Here is a 25,389-nt window from a genome sequence, read left to right as displayed (position 1 = left end):
AAGATGCGTTTAGTCAAGTCTTTGTCCTTAACAGATACAGTCCCATCAGCTCCTAGTCTAGGTCCTGGATACCGGCAATGATGCCTGTTGCAAAATCTCTGGACTGTGGCGTCCACCTCCAGTTGTTCCATTCCTCATCCATTTTCCAAATGGCAGCTAGAGTGGTCCTTCAAAATCACAAGCCAGATCATGTTACTCCCCAGCTAAAATTCTTTAATGCCCCCCACCCCATCCCTGCTGATAGGATCAAATCTCAAATGTTTAGCGATGGCACAGAAGGGCTGGTGGATGGCCTGTTGCCTGCCCACCTCTTGGCCTTGGATGCTAGGTCTCTCCAAGTCAGTTCCTGCCATGCCAAGTTTCTTCAAGATCCCTGAGCCTTCTGGCTTTGGCTACACTTCTAGACCATCCGTCAAATCACCAACTCATCTTTCAAGACCACAGCCACTGAACCCTTTCCTGTCTCCACAGTAAAGGACTGACCAGTTCTCTTCTTTGCCTCTACTGTGTGCTACACTCAGAGCTCCTATCCCAGCAGCTACTGCACCATGGGGTTACTAAATTCAGGTGTTCCTATAACGGCGTTCCTACTTTCCGACATAAGGTAGAGGGTAGGCACCAGCTCCAACTCTAGCACCAAGCCCAAGCCCTGGCACCTGGCCGGCACTCAGGACTTAGTTGTAAATGGATGACTAAATGTTCACAGGGTCTTCTGACCTCCCTTTACGCACAGTCCATCATAGGCTCTGATCTCTCCCCCACCCCCACCCCCACCCCCGCCTCTCTCTCTCTCTCTCTCTCTCTCTCTCTCTCTCTCTCTCTCTGCATTTCCCCAGCCTCCCACTGACCCTGTATTCTGGAAGAGTCAAGTCATTGTAAAAACTCACTTTCTAGTCAAAGAGGTGGATTGAGAACCTGGTGGCAAAAGTTCAAAAACTCAGACTCCCCACTGAACACTTTCATAACAGTTGTCTGGATGACAATCAGTTTACATACAGAGTTGATCAAAACATTCCCAGGCGGTTTCTCTAGAGCCACCTTGCCATTCAAACTCTTGTACAGCTGCTGGGCTGGAAAGGCAGCTGGAGACTAAGACCAACAAAGGCTGCCATTGATAGAGCAGGGAAAGAGAATGAGAAATGCAAGTGGAAAAACAGGAATTTAGGCTTATGGATTAAAAACATCCCTCAAGATCTCAACATTCCTGTTCTTGCTGAAAACTATACTCATTTGGCAAGATCTGTGTAGATAAACAGGACTGTTGTTTTAGGAATAGTGTAAAAACCAAGCGGTTCACATGGTCAGTGGCTCGTCTTGGCCGAGCAAACACATAGTGTAACACCTGCTGAAGGGTGTGTCTGTGGACAGGTTTGAGTGTCTGCTTGAGAGAGAGCCTTGAGCTGGGTGTGTATGTGAGTCTGGGTAAGAAAAGGAAACTGGAATAATTATGAGTGTTTGTAGGGAAAGCGAAGGGACTCCTTCTCCCTCCCGGCTTATTTGTTTAGAACCTGTCTTAGAGATTGGCCGCTGTGCCAATGCCTGGGGTGCCTGAGCAGAGGGTCCTCTGGGGAGACTGCCCACCTTACACCATAGCCCTGCTACCCTGGGACTCCCTCAAATGACCAGTTCTGTTTCTCAAGTTGTGATGCTTTAGGAAGCTACTCAGAGACTAGCAACAGCCTGCTACACCTGTCCCCTTATTTTCCCTCAGAACACTCGTTTTTAAACTATGTTCCAAGGAACCCTGGATTTCCTGAAAAGGCCTCCCTTGAATTCAATGGATGCTCAGGCTGCTAAAAGTAGTAAAAAGATTGTAACTTCCATCTTTAGCCCTTGCTGTCAAAATGTTTTGCTCATCAATACAGCCTCATGGCTCTTCTAAATTAACTTTGATAATAATTGTTATGAATTAAAATATATAAACATATACCTTTTACTTACAGTATCTATTATTTATAACTATAATCTTTTTTTAATGTTTATTTATTTTGAGAGAGACAGCATGAGTGCAGGGGAGGGGCAGAGAGAAGGAGAAAGAGAGAGAATCCCAAACAGGCTCCACACTGTCAGCGCAGAGCCCGACGCAGGGCTCGAACCTGTGAACCAGGAGACCATGACTTGAGCCGAAGTCAAGAGTCAGACGCTCAAATGACTGAGCCACTCAAGCACCCCAACTGTAATCTTATATAAGGTTTTGTGTCTACAAATTTCACTGCTTAGGAAAAAAATAAAAAGATTGCAACCCCTTTCTCCAACTTTCCTAATCCCTGTAACCCTGAACTGCTTTTTCTTTTTGCCACAGCCCCCTGCACGTTTTACTGTCTAATGTACTATAATTTATTATATATTTATTATCATTACTGTTTATTGTCTGCCTCCCCCCCCCCCCACCAGAATGTAAATTCCATGAAAACAGGGAGCTTTGCCGATTTTGTTCACTGGTGTATTCCAAGCACCTAGGGCCTGGCACATAGTAGGGGCTCAATAATTACTTGTTGGACAATTTCATTTTTGTTTCCAGAGTGATCAGTGGAGTGTGGATCAGCAAGGCTCTTCCAGTGTCCAGGAAACCAGGGTTTAAGAAGCATCGTCTTCAGCATGGTCAGAAGGATGCTCTCCTTCCTGTTTTCTCCCCATGTTTGTTGGTTATCACCCCCTCCCCACCTCCACCAAACTCTACCCACCCTCAGAAACATCACCTGAGTATTTGTCAGGGTCACACTGGTGGCAGGAAGTCTCTCCCTTATTTGAGTAAGAGTTGGCTGGGCAAAGTTCACAGAAAGAGGAGCCCTGCTTGTCTGCATATGTGCCAGGTTTGCAGGGGAAGCATTCTGAAGTGTAGGCCACCCCTAGGGAGGACGAACAACATAGAAAAGCAACGGTTGAGCCTAGAGACTGAGGCCTGGGGACCGGCCCTCACCAGCCCCCCCCACAGAGTTAGGAAATCAGCAGCAGATGCCGGACCCAACTCCCCCTTGGTACCTGTTATGGCGATGTTTCTCACCAGCACAGGCTTGGAAACTTTGGACCACACTGAGAAGGCTGTGGTTCTCCAATAGAGGACATTATTGCCTCGGTTTAGCTCGACCTAGAAACCGCAAACAGGAAGTTCATTTAGCTGCAGAGATGGATATCCCTAATCCATCGGATTAGCCTCTTGTGGGGATCCTTCCCCTTACTGTCTGCGTGGAGGCACCTCTTCTGATCCCTTCCCTCAACTTCCTCAGCTCTGCCCTTCCTCCCAGATCAGTTTAGCTCCTCTCTGCCTTGAAGTCTCCTCTTACAACCCTCATGGCCTCTCCCTCACCCACATATACTATGAGTATCTCCAAGGTAAGACCCATGGAGGAGCCTGAAGGTGCTGACAGGAGGGTGAGTGGACTTCCCTCACTCTTCTCTGATTCTGTGTATCCCCAGAAGACCTGGCCCTTAACCCTGCGAAGCTGCTGGTCCTTGGGGTCGAGCCATGGGAGCAAGTCGGCCCACACCCATATTCTGTCAACTCAAGAGGACAGAAACTATGGCATCCTCATCATGTCAGACCCCTGCCTTCTAGGGACAGAGGGGTGGGAAGCCCAGACCAGGAGGAAACTGTCCTTGGAAGAAAAGCCCTTGATCCCTTTTCTGGTAGCCCCAGGAAAGGCTCCAAGAAGGCTGGTATGATACTTACACTGTGGAATTCCCACCCTTTCTCTGTGGTTTTCATCCACCTGGAGTCATCCACGTTGGGCTGGCACTGGTCATTCTGAACCTGAGGTGGCAAGAGTTTGGGGACAGAGTCAAAGCTTTCCAAGAAAATGGGTTCTTCACCCCCCCCCCATGCTGCAACAGGCTTCCAGAGGGCTCTTCTTATGGGGGAAGAGTTTCCAGTTTCTTTTGGGGACTGAGCTCAAAACACGAGTCCTGAAGCAGGGCAAGAGCTAGTTATACACACAAAACGTCAAAGCAGGGGTGCCTGGGTGGCTCAGTTGGTTAAGCATCTGACTTTGGCTCAGGTCATGGTCTCATGGTTCGTGGTTCAAGCCCCGCATCAGGCTCTGTGCTGACAGCTCAGAGCCTGGAGCCTGCTTCCGATTCTGTGTCTCCCTTTCTCTCTGCCCCTCCCCTGCTCACGCTGTCTCTCTCAAAAGTAAATAAACATTAAAAAAAAATTATTTTAAAGGCAATGCATCAACACCGAAAAAATAACTCATAACTCAGAAGACTTTACATGCTGTTTTCATGTCTGAGCAGGCGGAATGCCTAGGGTCTCCTGCCCCTGCAGAGCCCCCGAACTTCTGCCTTTCTCCCCACATCTTGAAGTCTCAGCCCATTTGTCCATAGTTCTCTCCAGACGGAAGACAACTGTGGAAAATCCCCAACCGGAAATGTGCTTGTGATCCTGTAAATGAATCTGAGCCTTGGAGAGCCTTTACCTCCCAGCCTCCCCCATGGCCAGGGGCTTACAAAAAACTCGAAGATGATGCTGGAGTCTGGGTAGTAGTACTCGAAGTTGACGGAACCAGACTGCTTCAGGTTGACAGCATACATCAGCGTGGCTGTGCATTCGTCCGTGTTGGAGGAGATGTAGTCACCCAGGGGAACCCACTTGGACCTGTGAGGGAACGAGAGCCAAGTTCACTGGCAGGCGCACGGCCCATCATGCTTTGTGGGAAGTGCAGGTCTCATGTCCTGCTGGGTCTCTGTGGAATTCCAGACTCGTGACTCACAAATGGGAATTTCATCACGAACATGCTCAGTAAAGAATGACCTCTGGATCAAGGAGGCTGGAGATACAGCCGACATGAGGAAGACAGTTAGGTGTACCCCCACCTGTCTTCCTCCCAGGTACTGAACTACACGTTTTATATTCATGATTTCCTTTCATTCCCATTTAATGGATGGTAAAACTGAGGCTCAGTGAGTACCTTGCCCGGTATCACTCAGCCAGCAAGTGGCAGGGCTGAGATTCAAACCCAAGTCTGCCTAATTCCGAAGCTGTCAACGAAATTTAGCAGACACTGCTGTTTTTCAGAAACCAAGAGTCCATCCAATCTATCCCACCTGTTTTTCTGGAAATGCCCACTTTTAGATGCTGCATGTAACTGGCAACTGGGAAGAGGGAAGGCCAGAGAACCTTCTAGACTCTAGCCCTGCAGCATTTCTTTCACTTTCTCTGCCAAACTTTCCCTCCCCCTGGGTATTCCCACATGCTGTTCACTCTTTCTGGAACAAACTACCTCCTCTCCCCCTCGGTTTACTTCCTCCTCATGTCTTAAAATAACGTCACCTCATCTGAGAAGTCCCCCTTGACTCTACTGGCCTCTGCTATGTGTACCCTGAGCTCTCACAGATTCTCTTCTCGTAGCCATAACTCTCCTCTACTTCACTTACACATACTATGAGAGATTGAAGACCCCCACCCTGCTTAAGAAATACAATATAGCAGAAGCCTTGGTGTACACCCAGCTAATCTCAAGCCCTTGACTACCACCTGCTCCTTTCAGCCAAGTAACAACTTTCCAGAATATGGTGCTTACCATCTGCACATGGTTCCTTATCCTTTAATAATTATGCAGGTATTTCTAAACAATATGCCCTACGATCATGGTTTTGCACGTTTTCAGACCTCGTGTAAATGGCATCATATTTATGTGTGCTGAAACTTACTTTTTTTGTTCGTTTCAGTATGATGATTGTGGGATTCATCCCTATTCACACAGAGCTATTTTTTCATTTCTGCTACTCTATAATATTGCCTTGCATGGTTCTACCACAGTTATTTACCCATTACTCATTGGTGGACTTTTAGGTTGTTTCCAGTGTTTTGCTCTTGTACCCACTCTGTTAGAAACACTCTTGCTCTGCTCCTCGTACGCGTGTCTGAGGGAGGTGGTTGGGAGAACAACCGCTGGGTTAGAGGGCATGTGAACCTCCAGCTCTCCCAGCTCCTGCCATACCGTCTCCAAAGTAGTTGCTACCAACTTGCGCCCGCCAGCACGTGAGAGAGTTCCTGTTCCTCTACGTCCTCCCCAAATTTGGAATGGTCAGACTGTAAAGTTGTTGCCAATGTGATGTAGTAAGAGACAGTGTCTCATTGGGCTTTACATCTTATTTCTTTGATTATTAGTGAGGCTGAGCATCTTTTCTTTATTTGCAATTCGGCTTCTTCTGATTATATATATATATATATATATATATATTTTTTTTTTTTTTTTTTAGAGAGAGAGCATGAGCAGGGGAGAGAGGCAGAGAAGGAGAGAGAGAAAGAGAGAGGGAGAATCTTAAGCAGGCTCCAGGCTCAGCACAGAGCCTGACAAGGGGCTCAATCCCATGCCCCTGGGATCATAACCTGAGCCAAAATCAGATGCTCAACCAACCGAGTCACCCAGGTGCCCCCTCTTCTGATCATATTCTAATTCTTCTTTAATTCTTCTTTAATTGTCTGTCTTCCTGGCTGGCTTACAGATGCTGTAAGGGCAGAGACCAAACTTATCTTGCTCACTAATGTAGCCCCAGGACCAAGCCCTGTGCCTGGCACATAGGAGGGACTCAGAATTATATAGATTAATGTAGAAAATGGTGACCAAAGATAATCCCACTCTTTCATTGTTTTGCCTGAGACCAGCCCAGGCAAGTATTAACAGTGGTCTGTTAAGGGGATCTATGTTTGTTAGAATAATAGCATGTATTTCAAGTTCGTTATTTACTTTTTTTAAATGTTTATTTATTTTTGAGAGAAAGAGAGAGAGAGAGAGAGAGAGAGCAGGGGAGGGGCAAAGAGAGAGGGAGACACAGAATCCAAAGCAGGCTCCAGGCTCTGAGCTGTCAGCAAAGAGCCCCATGCAGGGTTTGAACTCAAGAACTACAAGATCATGACCTGAGCTGAAGTCAGACACTCAACTGACTGAGCCAGCCAGGCGCCCCTCAAGTTCTTTAATAGTGTTATTCTCAGGGCACCTGGGTGGCTCAGTTGGTTAAGCGACCAGCTCTTGATTTCTGCTTAGGTTATGATCTCACGGTTCGTAAGATCAAGCCCCGCATTGGGCTCTGCCCTAACAGCCTGCTTGGGATTCTGTCTCTCCCTCTCTCTCTGAACTCCCCCACTCTCTCTCTCTCAAAATAAATAAGTAAACATTAAAAAAATAGTGTTATTCTCAAATACCTATGCTGAGCTCATCCCAGACACCCCAACTAATCTAATGGTATTGATTTCTCCTGCTAAAAGAGACAACGCTTAATGCTGATGTGCTCCATGGCATCTTCCATAAATAACTCCTAGAGTGAGATGAATAATTAAAAGGATGCCATAAGTGGGCTACATTTGCAAAAGGCATCACAATTCTGGGTTTTGTCAGAGTTGTCTCTGGTGAAGATCATTTCACATTCAATAATAACAACATGTGTTGATTGATTTCTAGTGGCAGGGATTGCTCTGAATTCTTCACATGGATCATCTCATTTAATCCTTACCACAACCTACAAGAATACTATTTTTAACACTGTTTTTGTTTGTTTATTTTGTTTTTTTAGGATGAGGAAATCGAGGCATGGAAGTGATTAGGAAACTTAACTAATCACACAATTGATCACATAGTAATAAGTCTGCTAAGTGCCATAAGGAGAAATACAAGATGGTGCAAGAGTGTGTATGTGACGGGAATCTGTGGGGTCAGAGCCGGCGTCTCCGAGGAAGTGACCTTCAGGCAGAGACCTGAGTGTGAAGCAGCAGTGAGCCAGAAGAGCTGGAGAAGAGCGTGTTCAAAGACCCAGGAGGGAAGGAGTATGGTGGCCACGTGGCTGGAACACAGTAAGCCAGAGGGAAGGCATTTGGGTGAAGCTGGAGAAATGGGCAGAAGGCAGAGGCCAGACCAGGCCGGCCACGCAGGCTGCGGCAAGGTATTGGATTTTATTCCAGGAGCAACAGGAATCCACAGAATCTGGAGTTTCGAGTGGGGAAGTACGGTGGTTGGACTTGTGTTTTTTCGGTCTGGCTGCTGGCCGCCAGTGGCATGCAGAGGCTGGAGCAGAGGCTGAGACGAGTTGGGGGCGCCGGAGGCAGAACAGCGGGGAGGCTGGCTCTGGTCAGATTGGAGACAGCGGACATGGGTTCGGGTAACATCTCGGTACTAGTTCAATTATTGCCTTTCTGAGGGCGGTGAGGAAATCACACAGCCTCTCTAGATGGCCATTTCGTCTCCATTTCTACAGAGGAAAAACATTCTTTCTCCCCTCCCAGGGATGTCTTGGATGCCTTAAGATGCAGGCCCTGAAGCAGTGTGTGCTGTGGAAACACAAGTTGTTATTAACTGGCCCACATCCTGTCTTGCTGAGAGGTAATGATTTCTGGACTCTCAGTGACGTCCCCAGAGAGAGAAACCCTTTCTTCAAGCGGGTAAGAATTGATTGGGTGACCGGGCCTGCACCTTGTTGCAGGGGTGGGGAGGTGGAGTCAATTACATTCTCTATTAGGATGTAAATGGCTCTCCTTTCAGCTTTAATCCTCCCTGGCTTTATCTCTGTTGCCAACGTTGTCATGCCAATGATTTTGACACATAATGTTAAACTCTAAAGTGACATTAAAATCGGACTATAAAATACCTGTTGCCTGGCTCCGCTAATGGGCCTTCTTTTTAAGTGTAGGAACGGGACACATTGGTCCCAGTTTTAGAGACCCAAGTGTAAACAATCATTAACTCCTTTTATCCTTTTGATTACTTGGGGGTAAGAGAAACTTTCATGTACTTTCCTCGCATCTTATCTGTCAAAGAGCATCTGTGCACCCCTCTGCTTCTCCTCCCTAGGACCCGACATTGCCTAGCATACACTAAATGTTATCTGAGGGTGGCTTCATGGGGCAGTAGAGAGCTTGGGACTGGGTTTGAATTCCAATGTCACCAGTTCTAAGCTGGGTAACAAAGGACAAGTCACTTAACCTTGCTAAGCCTCCAATTCCTCATTTGTGTAAAGGAAATAATGATAACCAATTTCAGAAGGTTCTTGAGAGAATTATAGAAAGTAATATATGTAAAGCATCTAGAATAGTGCCTGACACATAGAAGGCACATCATTTAATTCCTGTCCCTGGAATTAAATATCGAAAGATACGATAAGGATCACTCACCAGTTACTCAAGCACCTGGGGCTGAGCTTTTCAAGTACTGAAAAGATCTCCTTCTGAGCTAGAAAATTTTTTCTGGTCACCAGGGTCTCAAGAGGTTTGGAAGATCCCACCCACCACTGACCAAAGATCTGTCCCTAGTCTATCTCCCTCAAACCTATAAACTCAGGTTGGACTGACCAGTTTTAGAAGTTAACACCAAAGCCAGGAAGATACCTAGCGCTTTACACATTGGGTTGCAATCAAGTTGAGGCAGCTTATTGCTGATCCAAAATCCCATGGCAGAAATCCAGTTAGGTTCTATTTTAAGTGGACGGGGCCATTTAACCCTTATCCACCATATCCGCCCCTCTCTATTTCCCCCTGTTCTTTACCCCTCACCAACGCCTGTCAGTCACTGTAAGCTTGGATCAGTAAGAGTGGGCTGAGGTGGGTGTTATGTCCAACAGTCCTGTGGAAGCTGCTCCAACCTAACCCTTGGCTGCTTGGCTCCCTGGTTTCCATCCTCCCCAGCCCAGCACAGGGGAAGGGACTATAGGGAGCACTCACGCAGTGCAGTTCTCAGTGGACTCGGTGGTGGTGTCCTCGATCTCCATGTTGGTTGAGAGGCTGGCAAAGCCATGGGGCAGCTCATCCCACTCGTCAAACCGGATTCCCGTGCCAAGGGAGTAGCGGCCCTCAGCGCATGGCTTACAGGACTGGTCCTTCATGTCCAGAAACTCCCCGGCTTTGCAAGAAAAGGCTGGAACGCAGAGAAGGGACAAGGGCAGGATGGTGAGGCCACTGCCACCAGGAGGAGTAGGCAGCCTGTGGGCACCCTAAAATGAGGAGCAGAGGATCAAGATCCAGAAGTTGACCCACTAAGATTTAAAACATCTTGTATGATTCCCATTATATGGAAAGTCCAAAATAGGAAAATCCACAGAGACAGAAAGCAGATCTATGGTGCCAGGGGCTTGGGGGGAGGGGACGTGGGTAGAGATTGTTCGCGGATATGATGTTTCTTTTGGGGGTGATGAAAATATTGTGAAGTTAGATAGTGGTTGTACAACTGTGAATATTCTAAAAACTAGACTTTACACTTTAAGGGGGTGGATTTTATGATATACAAATTATATCTCAATAAAGCTGTTATTTTAAAAAATAAAATTGGGGGTGCCTGGGTGGCTCAGTCGGTTGAGCGGCTGACTTCGGCTCAGGTCATGATCTCGCGGTCCGTGAGTTCGAGCCCCGTGTCGGGCTCTGTGCTGACAGCACAGACCCTGGAGCCTGCTTCAGATTCTGTGTCTCCCTCTCTCTCTGACCCTCCCCTGTTCATGCTGTCTCTCTCTGTCTCAAAAATAAATAAACGTTAAAAAAAATTTTTAATAAAAAATAAAAAAATAAAATTTAAGGCTGTGGGAGCTCTGCTTTAGTGAACTTGTCCCTGACGGTTTCATTTCCTGAGGGACAGCCTTGGCCATTCTGAGAGCTCTCCAGTAGAACATACCATGGTCTTCTGAACGGTGCCCAGCCCTTCAGCCATGAATTTCCCCGAGTTTCTGGTCTCTGTCTCCTTTCTGGCTCCACTGCCACCATGCTGGTTGGGATTCTCCTGGCTGTTAGCTCAATGATTACAGAGTCCTCCTAACTAGTTCCCTGTTTCCTGCTTTTGCTCATTCTGTGGTCAGAGGTATCTTTCTAAAACACGGGTAGGTACTATTATTCCTGTTATTTAAGAGATCATCAGGCACTCCCCTTGGGTTATAGAATCTAAGCTCTCAGCCAGGCATTCAAAATCTTCTGCAATTTTTTCCTCAACCTAACTTTCCAGCTTGATCTCCCACTACAGGCTTTGCTCCACTACAGCCCCATCTGTCACCGTCACCTTCCATGCGTTGCCTCCACCCCAGACCACATGTTCTTCCCTGAATGTGTCTGGTGTTCTTCCACCTGCAAACCTCTGCCCAAGTAGTTCCCCGAGCTGTTCCTGAGCCCTAGGCACCCGTACCTCCTGTCCTTTGTCATCTCATATGAATACATCATATTGATGTGTGCCTGCTGCTAGGCTCTGAGCTCCTCTGGGGACAGTGGCTCAGTAACTGGCACAGACATAGTAGGGGCTCCGTATAGTTTTGCTGAAAAAATGAATGGAGGAATGAATGTCTGCTTCTTCCACCAGACGTTAAGCTTTTGAAGGCAGAGACTGTGCCTTATATATCTCTGTGGTTCACAGCGCATGCACATAAGAAGAGCTCGGTTAAGCTGGTGGAGTTACCTGAAGATGGCTCACTTGTTTGCAGCAGTCACACCTCAGTCCCGCTCAGATCTTCACAATATCCGTTCAGTAGTTTAACAAGCATTTATTTGCTCACCGACTGAACCAGGCACTATGTAAGTTTTTGGGTTTTTTTTTAAAGAATTTAAATGCCCTCGGGGTGTCTGGGTGGCTCAGTTGGTTAAGCGTCCTACTTCAGCTCAGGTCATGATCTCGCGCTCAGTGGGTTCGAGCCTCGAGTCAGGCTCTGTGCTGACAGCTCGGAGCCTGGAGCCTGTTTCGGATTCTGTGTCTCCCTCTCTCTCTGCCCCTCCCCTGCTCATGCTCTGTCTCTCAAAAATGAATAAATATTAAAAAAAAAAAAAAGAATTTAAATCTCCTTTCCAAATCTCCAAGTATTCCTTGATTCTAGTCCCTGTTTTATCCCTTTACACTGCTAAGAAGAACAGTGGAGGGGAAACAGCTGCCAATTGTAGAAAAATTGTGACTACAGAGTCGCAGAGGTGGGGACAGAGCTGCAGACAAGTCACGGCTTTTCTGATCGCACAGTCAGCTCCACAGCTGGGCAAGGTTCTTGTTCCCTGAAGTGATGCCCAGTGCATTTTAAAGGTCTGTCTGTGCAGAAATTCATCTTCTCTGGCTTCCTTTTGAAGAACAAAAGCAAATCACAGTCTTTTCCTAATGCCTGATTGTGGCTGGTAAGTGCAGACTGGAGAGAGATGCACAGGCACAAAAGAAAATGTATGCAAACAGAAAGAAATCGCTGACTGGCACACAGCTGGAATTGCTCATACTTTATCCCCTGATGGGATTTAAATTTGAAAGAAAGAAAGAAAGAAAGAAAGAAAGAAAGAAAGAAAGAAAGAAAAGAAAAGCAAATTTAGATACCCAGTTTGCATCCATGAAATCACATTTCTGTACCAAATCTCAAAGGGGCTGGGGACTAACTGGGGGAGAGATCTGATTCCTTAAGGCAGCTGCGCTGTCAGAGAGGGCCTGGCTTGGATGGCAGGAGGCTCGGGGCAGAGGCCAGAGGTGAGCGGCAGGAATGCTTACAGCACTCAGTGCCCTTGACAGGGTCGGGGAGGCTGGTGCACAGGCCCGGGGTGTGCGGCACGGCGACCCTCCACCTGGATCCCGTGCTGTCACACGCGGTGTACTCGTAGTGGTACTCAGACTGCAGGGGAGACAACAGTGGGCAAAACGTGCATTAGCAGTGATCAGACATTAACAGCTTTCCACCCACTTCCCGCCCAGCATGGGGCTGCCGGGCTGCCGACACGCGCCTGGGGCCCCAGCAGGGAGCAAGGATCATGGTGCCCGAATGTTTGTTAGGAAGCCCACAGGAGCTGCAATGATTTGGATCACTCCTCTCCACCCAACCACAGTCCAGTCCTTAGAAATCCTTTCTGTGTGGTGACTCTCTTTGCTGTTGTATATAGATAATGACCCAACGGACCAAAGGAATGTGAGAAGGAAACTACAGAACAGGCTGGAAACAGGTGCTGGCTTTCTTGTCCTAAACCGTAGAATTATGAGCAAGAACTGGTCTGTGAAAAACGTGCAAAGGATTGTCACAGAAGCTGTATTTTCCTGTTCTTCACACTCCCTTCTGCCTGGAAAGATGATGAGTTCCCACCTTACATTTTATGAAAACATCCTATCTCACCCAGGCAGCTCTCATCACCTGAACCTATTCATGCCTAATTTCTCTGTGCAGTGGGACACTCACAGTTCAGTTGCTTTACTGAACTAACAATAACCTAAATAAGAGCCACAAAACAGCCCAATCAAGTATTAAATAGAACAACAGTAACAACAAAAGTAATAAAAAGCACTACTTTGGAGGATAAAAAAAACCCACAATGGATCCATCAAATGCCCTTAAACATTTCTCACTCTTTTAAATCTCGTAATAAACAACAGATCACAGAACTATTATCATTTTGGCTCTGACAAGTATTTTATAATCCGCCCTTACCTAAATCTATATTCAAGTGCAGGGAAGTACTTGGTACTATTGTGTCCATAAGAAAAATCAATTTAATGTCCCCTTTCAACCCACATAAGAGCATGATTGCATACCACATGTAAATGCAAGGAGCTGAGACTAAAAATGAGACCATTTTGAAGTTTGCTAATCTAAGAATGCATCAGAACCAAAAGCAGAAATCTTTACCTATTGGAAGAGGTAAACACGCTGCATTTCATTTATTCTAAAATGCATATTTATTTCACATTTTAACATCTGTGAAATCAAAGTGGCTTATAATTGACACAATAAGGAAGCACTGTGTCATATTTTAACTGATAAAGCTTTTCCTCTCTTTGCAATACGTAAAAAACGGTGGGTCTAAGAAGCAATGGCATCTCAGATTTGTGGAAATATAGTGAACGTGTTGTTTCTCGAGCTGTAGTTTCAGAAACTCAAGATGATAAGAGAACAATTTTATTTCCCTCTATTTTAAATATTTACCAAATATATATTCTATGCCCAGCCATTAGAGTTACTAAGTGCTGTGCCCAGTATGGCTCAAGATAGCAACATACAAACTCAGCAATTTCATCCGAAGGGAGAAGATGCGGAGAAGGGGAAAATTGGGGGAACTGTTTTGGGAGTTCTAATTTTTTTATGTTCGTTTATTTATTTTGAGAGGGAGAGAAAGTGCATGCGAGCAGGGGAGGAGCAGAGAGAGAAGGAGAGAGAGAATCCCAAGCAGGTCCTGTGCCGTCAGCGCAAAGCCCAACACAGGGCTCAATCCCACCAACTGTAAGTTGACATCAAGAGTCGGATGCCTAACTGACTGAGCCACCCAGCTGCCCCAGTAGCCTAACTTTTGATGAGAATCTTTGGCTTTGGACTTAGACGTCAGTGTCATCTAGGAAAGAAAAACATCAGGATTCTTTGTGCCCTTGGGCTACCATGTCTCTGGGTCTATTCCCCCCACCCCCAATTCCAGTCTTTTCCTTATCTCAGAGGACTCTAAGGTGAAGAGAGCAACTACACATATAGCAATTCCAGGTCTAAATATGATACTCCCCAAAGGGTTTTACGGCAAGAATGAGGGGTAAAATTCACAGTATGTAAATTAAATGCAAATTGAGTGAACCAGGCAGAAAGGATTTGATGTCCCCACTGTAAGCGTGATTAAGCTGGTCATCTGCATGGTGATTTTACGGTTCCCAAACACGGTCTCATTTGATCTTCAAATTCCCCATAAGGCAAGCAGAGCAGGAGTGCTTCCCTCACTGTACAGGTGAGGAAACACTCACACAGGGGTGAAATGGCCTGTGTTCACACGGCTGGTAAGTCACTGAGCTAGAACCCAGGCCTTCCCACCAGAAATCCACCATCCTCATACACCCAATCAAACACAGACTCACACTGGGCCAAATTTAACAGCCAAATCTAAAAATTAAATAAGACAGTGTTGGTTGTGTGCCAGCTGACAGGCTTGCTTCGGAGGCCTGAGAATGGGTGTTAAAATATCTAATCTGTTCGAGCAGATAATTTCAGTTCACTCAGACTACATTTGGCGTTTTGGAGACACACGGGCCAAGTGTGTTTCTTTTCATCGCCTTTCATTTGGTGTCCCCTGGGTGCCACTTGGGTGGGGGGTTTGCCGGGAAAATGATGATTCCAAGCCTTAGAAAATTCCCTTTTCAATATGTGCTAATTTATTTCATGTCACTTGGGGATATTTCCACCATCCAAAGTGGCTGGGTCTACTGCAGCTGTTTCAAATCTAAACTATCCTTCGAGATCTCACTATTCACAATATAAGCTTAGACAGATAGTTAAATCAGAGATATAAATGGCAGCACTCCTGGACTATATTCAGCATTCTGTGAACAAATCAAATCCCCAACAGTACCTCAATTCACCCAGTGATCTTTGAAAGCGTATAGTCTGCATAACATACAGATTCACAAAGGAGACCCACAAATATATTCAGCATGTATGTCTAGCACACAGTTCCTCACTCCCCCGTGCACATATCCAACTCACAATTTCAAACAGGGCACAGTAGGCAGTGGCTGCTGCCTGTCATCAGGAAAAGAACGGTAGGGTTTGGAAATGAGGGGTGGGCACCTTAGCTAATCTGCCCCCCCCTAAATCCTCCAGCCACATGCGATACTCCTGGGGAATATGAGAGAAGAGAAGAAAAAAATCCCTAAGTTGGAACTTCCTTGGTCAAATGCTGAGCTGTCTGTTGGTACAGGAAAATTATGCCAATTGTATTAAGCCACTCACCAAAGGACAAATAGTGTATGATTCCACTTATATGAGGTAGCCACAGTACCTCTCAAATTCATAGAGAGACAAAGTAGAATTAGTGGTTCCTGGGGACTGGGGCCCTGAGTACAGAATTTCAGTTTTGCAAGATGAAAAGGGTTCTGTCAATGGATGGTGGTGATGGCTGCTTAATGCCTGAGCTGTTCAGTTAAAAATGGTCAAGATAGGGGCATCTGGGGGGCTCAGGCAGTTAAGCGTTCTGGCTTTAGCTCAAGTCATGATCTCGTGGTTTGTGGTTTCGAGCCCCACTTCGGGCCCTGTGCTGACAGCTCAGAGCCTGGAACCTGCTTCAGATTCTGTCTCTCTCTCTCTCTTTCGCTTTCTGCCCCTCCCCCACTCACGCTCTGTCTCTAAGATAAATCAACATTAAAAATTCTTTTCAATGTTCAAGATAATTTTATGCTATGTGTATTTTACCACAATTTAAAAAAAATAATTAAAAAAAAGATTATGCCACAGGAAAATGCCCAACCTCTGATTTATCCTATTAAGTACCCCAGAGAGTAGAAATCTGTGATCCGGTAGTTGCATTTAAGAAATAGCCTACCAGGGGTGCCTGGGTGGCTCAGTTGGTTAAACGTCTGACTTCGACTTAGGTCATGATCTCGCGGTCTGTGAGTTTGAGCCCTGCATTTGGGCTCTGGGCTGCCAGCTCAGAGCCTGGAGCCTGTTTCAGATTCTATGTCTCCCTCTCTCTCTGCCCCTCCCCTGCTTGTGCTCTGTCTCTCTTGTCCTCAAAAATAAATCAAACATAAAAAAGAAATTAAAAAAAAAAAGAAATATCCCCCAAAGTGTATATCTATCTCTCTCTATATATGTATATATATTTTTAAATATATATATTTAAAAAGTATATCTACCTATATATATATGTAGATATATATATAGATAGATAGATGCCAAATTCAAAAGACACCAAGAGGGAGGAGTGGAGGAAAAAGTGGAAGGCAACAGACAGAGCGGACATCATGACAGTCTCACTGGATATGCCCATGGCAGTTCCCTGGTGCTTATGTGTTGGCTACTGACAACTGTTTGGAAGCATCGTGTTACAGTTGTACAAATAAATATTAAGTGCTAAAAAATAACTGTTTTTCAAACATTCTGCTCTTTTGGAACTAAAATGTTTAAACTCTGGGAATACCGTTAGCTTGGAACATGTCGGGTCTTCCACATTCTAGGAAAATGGTGTTTACTCATATACTGCGTTCAACAAGTAGTTACTGAGGGTCTCTTATGTGCTAGGTTCTGGTGAAGCAGTGGTATCCGAGACAGTCACAGCTCTTAAGGGTATAGATGTGGGCATGGTGGGGAGTGTGCTGGCAGGGATGGGGCAGGGAGGAGACAGACCATAAACACGTAGGTAGGCTTATTTCTGGTCTTCCACCATTCTCTACAGTTAGTTATCATTGCATACTCCTGCTTGCCCCCACGATCTCCAGAGAAGGTTTTGATAACTGTTATGGGCTGCACATTTGTGCCCACCCCCAACCAATTCATATGTTGAAGCCCTGATAAGATAGTATTTGGAGGTGAGGCCTTTGGTGGGTAATTAGGGCCTGAGGGTAGAGCCTTCAAGAAGAGATTAGTGTCAGGACACCTAGGTGGCTTAGTTGGTTAAGCGTCCCACTTCAGCTCAGGCCATGATCTCATGGCTGTGGGTTTGAGCCCTGCATCGGGCTCTGATCCTCTGTCCCCCGCTCTCTCTGCTTCTCCCCCGCTGGCACTCTCTATCTCAAAAATAAACATGAAAAAGAAAAAAAAAAAAAAAGAGGAACAGAGCCATGTGAGGATACAGTGAGAAGAGGGTTATCTGCAAACCAGGCAGAGTGCTCTCACCAGACAATGAGTTTGCCTACACCTTGATCTTTGACTTCCTAGTCTCCGGAACCATGAGTAAGAAACGTTTGCCTTTTAAGCTACCCAGTCCATAGTGTTCTGTTATAGTAGCCAGAACGGACTAAGACCATGTGTAAGGACTCTGGCAAAGACTATAACACGTCTCTTGACTCCAACGTGACAGTAACCATTGAACTGCACTGTTTCTTTTTCAACTCATGATGGCCTGAAAGCCACAAGGCCAGACCCCACAAACATTTAACCTCACTCCTTAGAAGTAACCACAGCAGAACCGAGTAGGCAGGGAGATAGTTGGCTGGAACTGTCAGAGGGAGAGGCACTGAGTGATCGGGTGGCAGTTGGCCCCTTGCTCCTCTGGCCTTCTTCCTGTCAGGTCATTTCTGCAGCCCCGCTGGCCAAGGACGCTGGCAACAGGTGGCCTAGACTGGAAAGACAAAAGGCTGCTCCCCAAGCGGGGCCTGCAGGGGTTAACACGGCACACTCTGGAGCTGCGAAGTTCCTGGGAGGGAAGTAAGGGCTCCGTGTGGTGCTAAAACAAGCAGTCTGAGAGACTGACAACAAACAGCGGAGGGGGTTGTTTGACTCTTCTGGGCCTCAGTCTTCTCATCTGTAACTGAGAAATCTTGCCATTTGCAAGATTCCTTCCAGTTCCAGTACCTTACTATTTTACGGCTAGGACCTGCATGGAAATCTGTTTTTTCTTCCACCTTTTCCTCCTGCTTCCTTCAAAATGGCACTTCTCAGTCTTTAAAATAATTGTCAAAGTGCTCAATGTGCATTGTAGAAAAGATGAAAATATAGGCTAGTATTAAAATGAAAATAAAAATCTACAAGCCCAGCAAACAGAGATCACTACTTTAAACCTATGATTGTATTCCTTTCCACATTCTTTTTCTATACATGCACATGCATTTCTAAAAACCAAATGAAGATCATACAGTGTGGAGTTTTGTACTCTTTTTTTTTTTTTTTTTTTTACAATTTCGGTCACAAGCACTTTCCCGTGGCTTTAATGATTGCACTGCAGTTCCTTTAACATGGAATTTTGTCCAACTTTTTCTTATTTTAAATAGCATTACTATGAAGCCTTCTGTGCATCTCTCATTATTTGATTTGGATACATTCCCAGAAGTGGAATTACTAGGGTAAAGGGTATGAGTTTCTTCAAGATTCTTGAGTGGGGAAGGGGCATGTAGGGAGACTTCTAAGAGAAAACAGACATCTCTAAGTACTTTTTTTCTTTTTATTGTGGTGAATGTCAAAACAAGAATTTTGGAACAGAATATGATGACCCCCACCCCCCAGCTTCAATTCTTAATTTCTGTCATTCTTCATCTACCTCTACTCATTCCCCATTTACTTCCACCCACTCCTCCCTTCTGGAAGTTGTTGCTGTTTGGTTTTGTTTTTTTTGTTTTGTTTTGTTTTGTTTTGTTTTGTTTTTAGGTAAAATTTATACACATTGGAATGCACACATCTTAACTGTTCATTTTGGATAAATGGCTCCACTTGAGCAAAACATTGAGAGGAGGAAGGATTACTGCAGCAACTACAGTGGGGGGAAGGGGATACATCCCCCACCACAGGCAGGAGAGACAGAGCCAACCAGGGTCTCATATCCCAAGTCCAAGAACCACCAAGTCATGCAGCATAAAGTTACAACCACCCAAGGAAGCAGGAGAGAAACACGACTTGGGTTTGTCTTGGCTGGGATAGGGCCTGCGTCAAGAAACAGGTTCTTAAGTAAACCCGGATTTTGACTACAGGCCTTGGGGTCTGGAGGAGGCTGCCTCCTGCTCTTCCCCCAACTGCAGGTTCATCCTCCTGTCCTCTCGCTGTCCCTGAAAACCAGATCCTCCGAAAAGAATGTCAGGATGGAGGCGAGGTAGACCAGTGAAAACGCCCCAAGCTTGGTACAGAGGGATCAATAGGTTATTTGTTGACTCAGTGGCGAATGCTTCTTTGCTTGGAAAGCACCTGACCCAGATGGGAGCAGATCCCATTAAACAATCCTGACTATTAAGGAGACACTAACCCTTTGCTAGGAGGGAGGAATGACCTCTCATTAATACAGAACATGGAAAACCACAAATATCGGAATTTGAACATCAGTGTCCCAAATGAGACTCTTTCTTAGGCCCAGTCCTAGCTGGATGGTGTCCTGAAGTACTGGTCTTTGTTCTTTTTGCTTTGGAGTGCCCTCATTTGAATTTTGAGTGGAGGGCCTGGCTGAGGCTCAGGGGCACAAGTAACCTCAGTTTCCTATTACGAAGGGCAGGATGGAGAACACAGGGTCTTTCCTATTCTCCAGCTTGTCAGACTAGAGAGGGAAAGCAGGGCTTCTCTCTCTCTGCCTCCCTCTTCCTCACCCTCATAAGGGCTGCCAACTCACAGCAGTGTCTCCTGGGCCTTAGGGGCTAGACAAACCACCTCCAGAGCCCTGATGCCCATGCCTACCTGATCATCACAACTGCTTGGAGATCATGTTAAAAATACAGACTCCATCCCCAAGATTCTGATTCTCCTCCCTCCCCCCTTCAAAACTCACTCTTCTCAAGACTTAAGTATTGTCCCATTTGGAAGTAAATCAGATAAACAAATGTCCTGAAAGAAGAGAGCTCCTTAATCTATGGTCTATGGACAACTTCCCCGATACAACCAGATGCAGAATTTCACGTATGTGCATTTTCCTGGGCAGAGGGTGTACAGATTTCATCAGATCCTCAGAGGAGTCTGTTCTCCACCATCCCTACCCCAGCAGAAAACCATGAAAATCTATCATAACATATTAGTAATTTTAAAATAGCTTAATATTGGGGCGCCTGAGTGGCTCAGTCGGTTAAGCGTCCGACTTTGGCTCAGGTCATGATCTCGCTGTTCCCAGGTTCAAGCCCCGTGTCAGGCTCTGTGCTGACAACTCAGAGGCTGGAGCCTGCTTCAGATTCTGTCTCCCTCTCTCTCTGCCACTGCCCCACTTACGCTCTGTCTCTCTCTCAAAAATAAATAAACATTTAAAAATATAAAATTAAAATAAAATAAAATAAAATAGCTTAATATTTTGCTGAACAAAGGCTGTTCACTTTTTAACAGGGGGCTGAAATACTTTAAGCCAAGGATTTTCAAATTATGGTTCAGAATCTAGGGGTTTAGAAAGCCCCTTCAGCCGGGAGTGGGGATTCCCCCCTTTAATGAAGCAACATTTTCCTCCCTAAAATCTCTTCTGCATATTTAGTCTTCTCAGTTAAGATTTTGTTTTAGCCCCCAAAAAGTTTGACACCACAGACTTTGCTTGAAGGAGCAAATTGCTAAAGGTGGAATTGCAGGCCCTGAGGCTGACTCAGAGTCAAGGATGGCTTTTTGGCTTTCCTTTAATAACCCTACACAGTCAGGTGTTTGCTTCCAAGTGACACAGCCTCTCCCCCGGAACAGGTACCAGACCCAGCAGCAGCCAAAGCAAACAGACCCCAGGCAGGCTGGCCCCTGCTGGCTGCCCTCAATCTGTGTGCTGTTGCCTAGCAATACGGAGCTGGGAGCCCCGGGGCTCCCAGTCTGAAGGAGGATGGGGGAGCCTTAGCCTTCCGCTGCCCCTTCTTTCAGCATTTTCTATTCGACTCTGGGGTTTTCAACTCCCATTTTGATCAAAAACCGCAGACGGCACTCGGTCACCCCAGCTCATTTGACCATGGGCACATTACACAAAACTGGTTGCTGGGTCTTCACACCCAGCTGGGGCAGTTTGTGCCACCAGGCCCTGGGTCAGGCAGGCCCTGCTGTCCAGCCTGTCTGGAACTAGAGCTGCCTGTCCACTTTGGGCACAGGAGATGGAACTGGTGTGGTAACGACAGCCGCCATTAGTGACACGTACGGGCACCCTTGCACCCGGCTCTGGGGCTCTTCTCTTTACGTGCACCCTCCCCTTCAGCCCCTACCAAGGCCCCTGATATTATTCCTCCTGCTTCCACCTCCCTATTTACAATTGTAATTCCTCCCCTCCCACCCTATCAATTTTCAAATCCTAAGTGACTCCTTTCTTCTATACACTTACCACCTTCAAACACACTTTCTAACTTAACTTTTCGTTGTGTTTATTGTCTATTTCTGCCCTTGCCCTCACTCCAGATCAGAAACAACACAAGAAGAGGCATCTTTGTTTTTGTTCACTGATGTAGCCCAAGGGCCCAGAACAGTGCCTGACACAATCACTATCAATTAGTATTTGTTGAGTGACTGAATGGTGGCAAAAGGGCAGACTCTAGAGTGGTTCTGGAGTTGTGCAAGGCGCTCTGGATTAGACCCCAGGGATCCAGACTCTCATCTTGTCCCGCACAACCGCGGACCCGTGGTTAAACCCTGTGCCCATAAAACAGGGATGACAATGCCCTGCTAAGATGATTGAGTGGATCCCACCCACCCACCCAAACTGAGTAACATCAAATTCTCAGGACAATTAGGAGATTATGTTCAGCTCTTTGTAAATTGGCTAACAAAAAGAAAAAAGAAAACAAAGCCAGCTGACCCTGCCTGCAGAGAGCTCATGGAGGGAGTGCCCAGGCTCTTCACTCCTCTTTCTGTGAGGGCTATGAGGAAGGAGCCATTTCTGGCCTAACAGCAATGATGACAGCAGCAGTTAGACCTCCCTGGTTCCCCTTGCTGTTTACCACCCGTCTTGACTCACCCCCTAATCCCAGTCTGCTCATACATATGAAATAACATCTGTCCTTTTTCCACTTTTTCTCCCCCAACAACTCCTCCAAAGCTAATCTCTCCAAGAGAGAGGCTGGTCACTGACATTTAGACACTTGGTACCTGCAGCCAGTCTGTCAGGTGCAGAGAGCTTTTTGGTATTGCTTGTAAATATCCCTAGGATTGAAATGGCTTTGTCGCCAGGAAACAAAATGTCCCTTTATAAATTTCAATCCCTTTCTGATAGGTGAGAATTTGGTACACACATCTGTCTACAAGCAGGGTTTTATGAGATTATATTTCAAAGATGTGCTTTTCTTGGTTTTTAATGAGATCAAAATGTTCCATCAAATTTTTTTCACCTGAGCTTTTAATCATGCATGAAAGACACAAGCCAGCTAGGCTTGGTCTATGCAAAGCTCTCCAAGGACAGCTTCATATTCAGATGTGTTAGCTGTTTGTGATGGAGAACTTGACCTGGTGGAGAGACTTCCAGCCTGGAGAGCCAGGTCAGCAGTCAGGGCTTCAGTAATTCCAATGAAGCAAACATATCTGAACAGCTGCCATGCCACAATCTCTTAGAATATTGTTTCTCAAACTGGGGGTTAAGAGTCCTCAAAATCTTACCAATCAACATTCACTCTCCATCTTTCCCTCCCCCAGCTCCTGGCAACCACCAGTCTATTCTATGGGTCATGGATTTATCTATTACTGACATTTCACATAAATGGCATTATACAATAGGTGGCCGTTTTATTTCATTTCATTTCATTTCATTTCATTTCATTTCATTTCATTTCATTTCATTTCATTTGTAATCTCAACATGGGGCTTGAACTCATGACCCAGAGATGAAGAGTCTCATGCTCTACCAACTTAGCCAGCCAGGCGCCCCCAATAGACAGCCTTTTGTATCTGACTTCTCTTACTTAGCGTAAGGTTTTCAATGGTTCCTCCATGTGGTAGCTTGTATCAGTATTTAATTTCTTTTTATGGCCCAATAACATTCCATTGTATGGATATACCACATTTTATTTATCCATTCATTACTCGGACATTTGGGATGTTTCCACTTTTTGGCTATTGTTAATATTGCTGCTATGAGTATTCATGGACAAGTTTTTGTGTTAACATATGTTTCAGTTCTCTTGGAAATATAGTTAGGAGTGGAATTGCTCGGTCATATGGTAACTCCACGTTTACTTCTTGAAGAACTGCCGAACTGCCTTCCACAGTGGCTGCACCATTTTATATTCCCAGCAGCACTGTATGAAGGTTTCTACACTTGATCTTGGCCAAAAGGCCGAGAAGCGATGTATGAAGGTTTTGATTTCTCCACCTCCTTGTCAACACTTGTTGTCATCTGTCTTCACAGCCACACTAGTCGTTCACTTTATCTTCAATGTATCCAACACCACTCCCAGATAGAACCCTCCCTCTCCATCAGGACTGCGTTTAGCTGTGGGCTAAGTTCACTTGCTCACAACATGAGCTTACAACAGCTGATTGTGCTCATCTGTTCCCAACCCCATGCTCAGTGACGCTGATAGCTTGACAGTGACTCTAATGGGAGCATTACCACGGAAATCAGCAAACACGATAAACCAGGGTTTCCCTTCACCTCTGAAGAGCAAGTTGTTAAACATTGGCCAGCGCACGGCTAACAGTATCCACTTAATCTTAACACCATAGCTTTCTTTGCTTTGCTCTTTTCCTCAGTTTGTAAATCCATCCTTCTACCTACACATCTTCTAGTTCAATTAAAATCCTAGACTTTCCTAAAGCTCAGTTCAAATCGCTTACACAAAGCTATTTCCAAAGTTTCAATTGCCTTCATGGACTGATAATTCCAAGTTTATACCTTGAGCTCAGCCCTTACCCCAGAGCTCCTGATCCTTATCCTTATTTTTTTTAAGTTTACTTATTTATTTTGAAAGAGAGTGCTCACATGAGTGGGGAAAGGGCAGAGAGAGAGGAAGAGAGAAAAATCCCAAGCAGACTCCGTGCTGTCAGAGTAGAGCCCAAGGCCGGGCTTGATCCCACAAACCTTGAACCGTGAGATCATGACCTCAACCAAAATCAAGAGTCAGATGCTTAACTGACTGAGCTGCCCAGGTGCCCCCAACCCTTAGCTTTAATTGCCTATGCAGGTTTTCGTCAGGCGCATCAGAACCAACATTTTAAAATAGTTCTCAGGGTGCCTGGGTGGCTCTGTATGTTGAGCATGTGACTTTGGCTCAGGTCATCATCTCATGGTTCGGTTTGTGAGTTCGAGCCCCAAAACAGGCTTGCTGCTGTCAGCACATAGCCCGCTTCAGATCCCGTGTCCCCCTCCCTCTCCACTCCTCCCCCACTCACGCCCTCTCAAAAATAAATAAAACATTAAAAAAAATAATAGGGGCACCTGGGTGGCTCAGCTGGTTAAGCATCTGACTTCAGCCTGGGTCATGATCTCGTTGTTCCCAGTTTGAGCCCCGCGTCGGGCTTTGTGCTGACAGCTCAGAGCCTGGAGCCTGTTTCAGATTCTGTGTCTCCCTCTCTCTCTCTGCCCCCCCCCCACTCATAGTCTGTCTGTCTGTCTGTCTGTCTCTCTCTCTCTCTCAAAAATAAATAAAACATTAAAAATTTTTTTTAATAAAAAGTAAAAAAAAAAATAGTTCTTAACTACCCTCCCCACCTGGTGTTCCATACCTAACTGAATGATACCATAATCCACCTGTGGTAGCAATAATGATCTTTAGGGTTTGTTGAATAATACTTTATTTTCATTAATTTTATCTGCTAACAATTTATATGAGAATGATAATAATGTTTATATTTTTATGAATGTGATTTACTTAATGTGTTATAGAAGGTGCACTTGAAAAGTCTGACTATTTTAGTGGGGTGCTTGGGTAGCTCAGCTGGTTGAGTGGGGGAGCCTTGATTTCATCTCAGCTCATGATCTCATGGTTTGGGAGATCAAGCACCGAGTTGGGCTCTGTGCTGACAGCGTAGAGCCTGCTTGGGATTCTCTCTCTCCTTCTCTCTCTGCCCCTCCCCAACTCATGTGCACGTGTCCTCTCTCTCTCTCTCTCTCAAAATAAATAAAACTTCAAAAAATGTTTAAATATTTAGTTTTACTTATTTCTTTAAAATATTTAATAAATTCCAAACACTTTTTTAAAGTAGGGTTTTTTTTTAAGTTTATTT

General features: G+C 45.6%; 1 protein-coding gene across 6 annotated transcripts in view; it reads right to left on the bottom strand.

The window, feature by feature from the left end:
- ELAPOR1 (endosome-lysosome associated apoptosis and autophagy regulator 1) overlaps positions 1 to 25,389 on the bottom strand; it is a 72,699-nt gene that overhangs the window by 23,163 nt on the left and 24,147 nt on the right. For all 6 annotated transcript variants that reach the window (XM_042998116.1, XM_042998117.1, XM_042998120.1 and 3 more), the window contains 6 exons: positions 12,414 to 12,534; positions 9,650 to 9,842; positions 4,447 to 4,594; positions 3,671 to 3,751; positions 2,983 to 3,088; positions 2,700 to 2,849 (listed from right to left, as the gene is read on the bottom strand). In XM_042998116.1, the coding sequence (XP_042854050.1) occupies positions 2,700 to 2,849; positions 2,983 to 3,088; positions 3,671 to 3,751; positions 4,447 to 4,594; positions 9,650 to 9,842; positions 12,414 to 12,534 (799 nt within the window). The remainder of the gene's footprint in view (positions 1 to 2,699; positions 2,850 to 2,982; positions 3,089 to 3,670; positions 3,752 to 4,446; positions 4,595 to 9,649; positions 9,843 to 12,413; positions 12,535 to 25,389) is intronic.

The sequence above is a fragment of the Panthera tigris genome, chromosome C1 (genome assembly GCF_018350195.1).
Source record: "Panthera tigris isolate Pti1 chromosome C1, P.tigris_Pti1_mat1.1, whole genome shotgun sequence".
NCBI classification, from domain to species: domain Eukaryota; kingdom Metazoa; phylum Chordata; class Mammalia; order Carnivora; family Felidae; genus Panthera; species Panthera tigris.
Note: the sequence above shows the minus strand (reverse complement) of the source record. Positions and strands in the feature narration are given on the sequence as shown.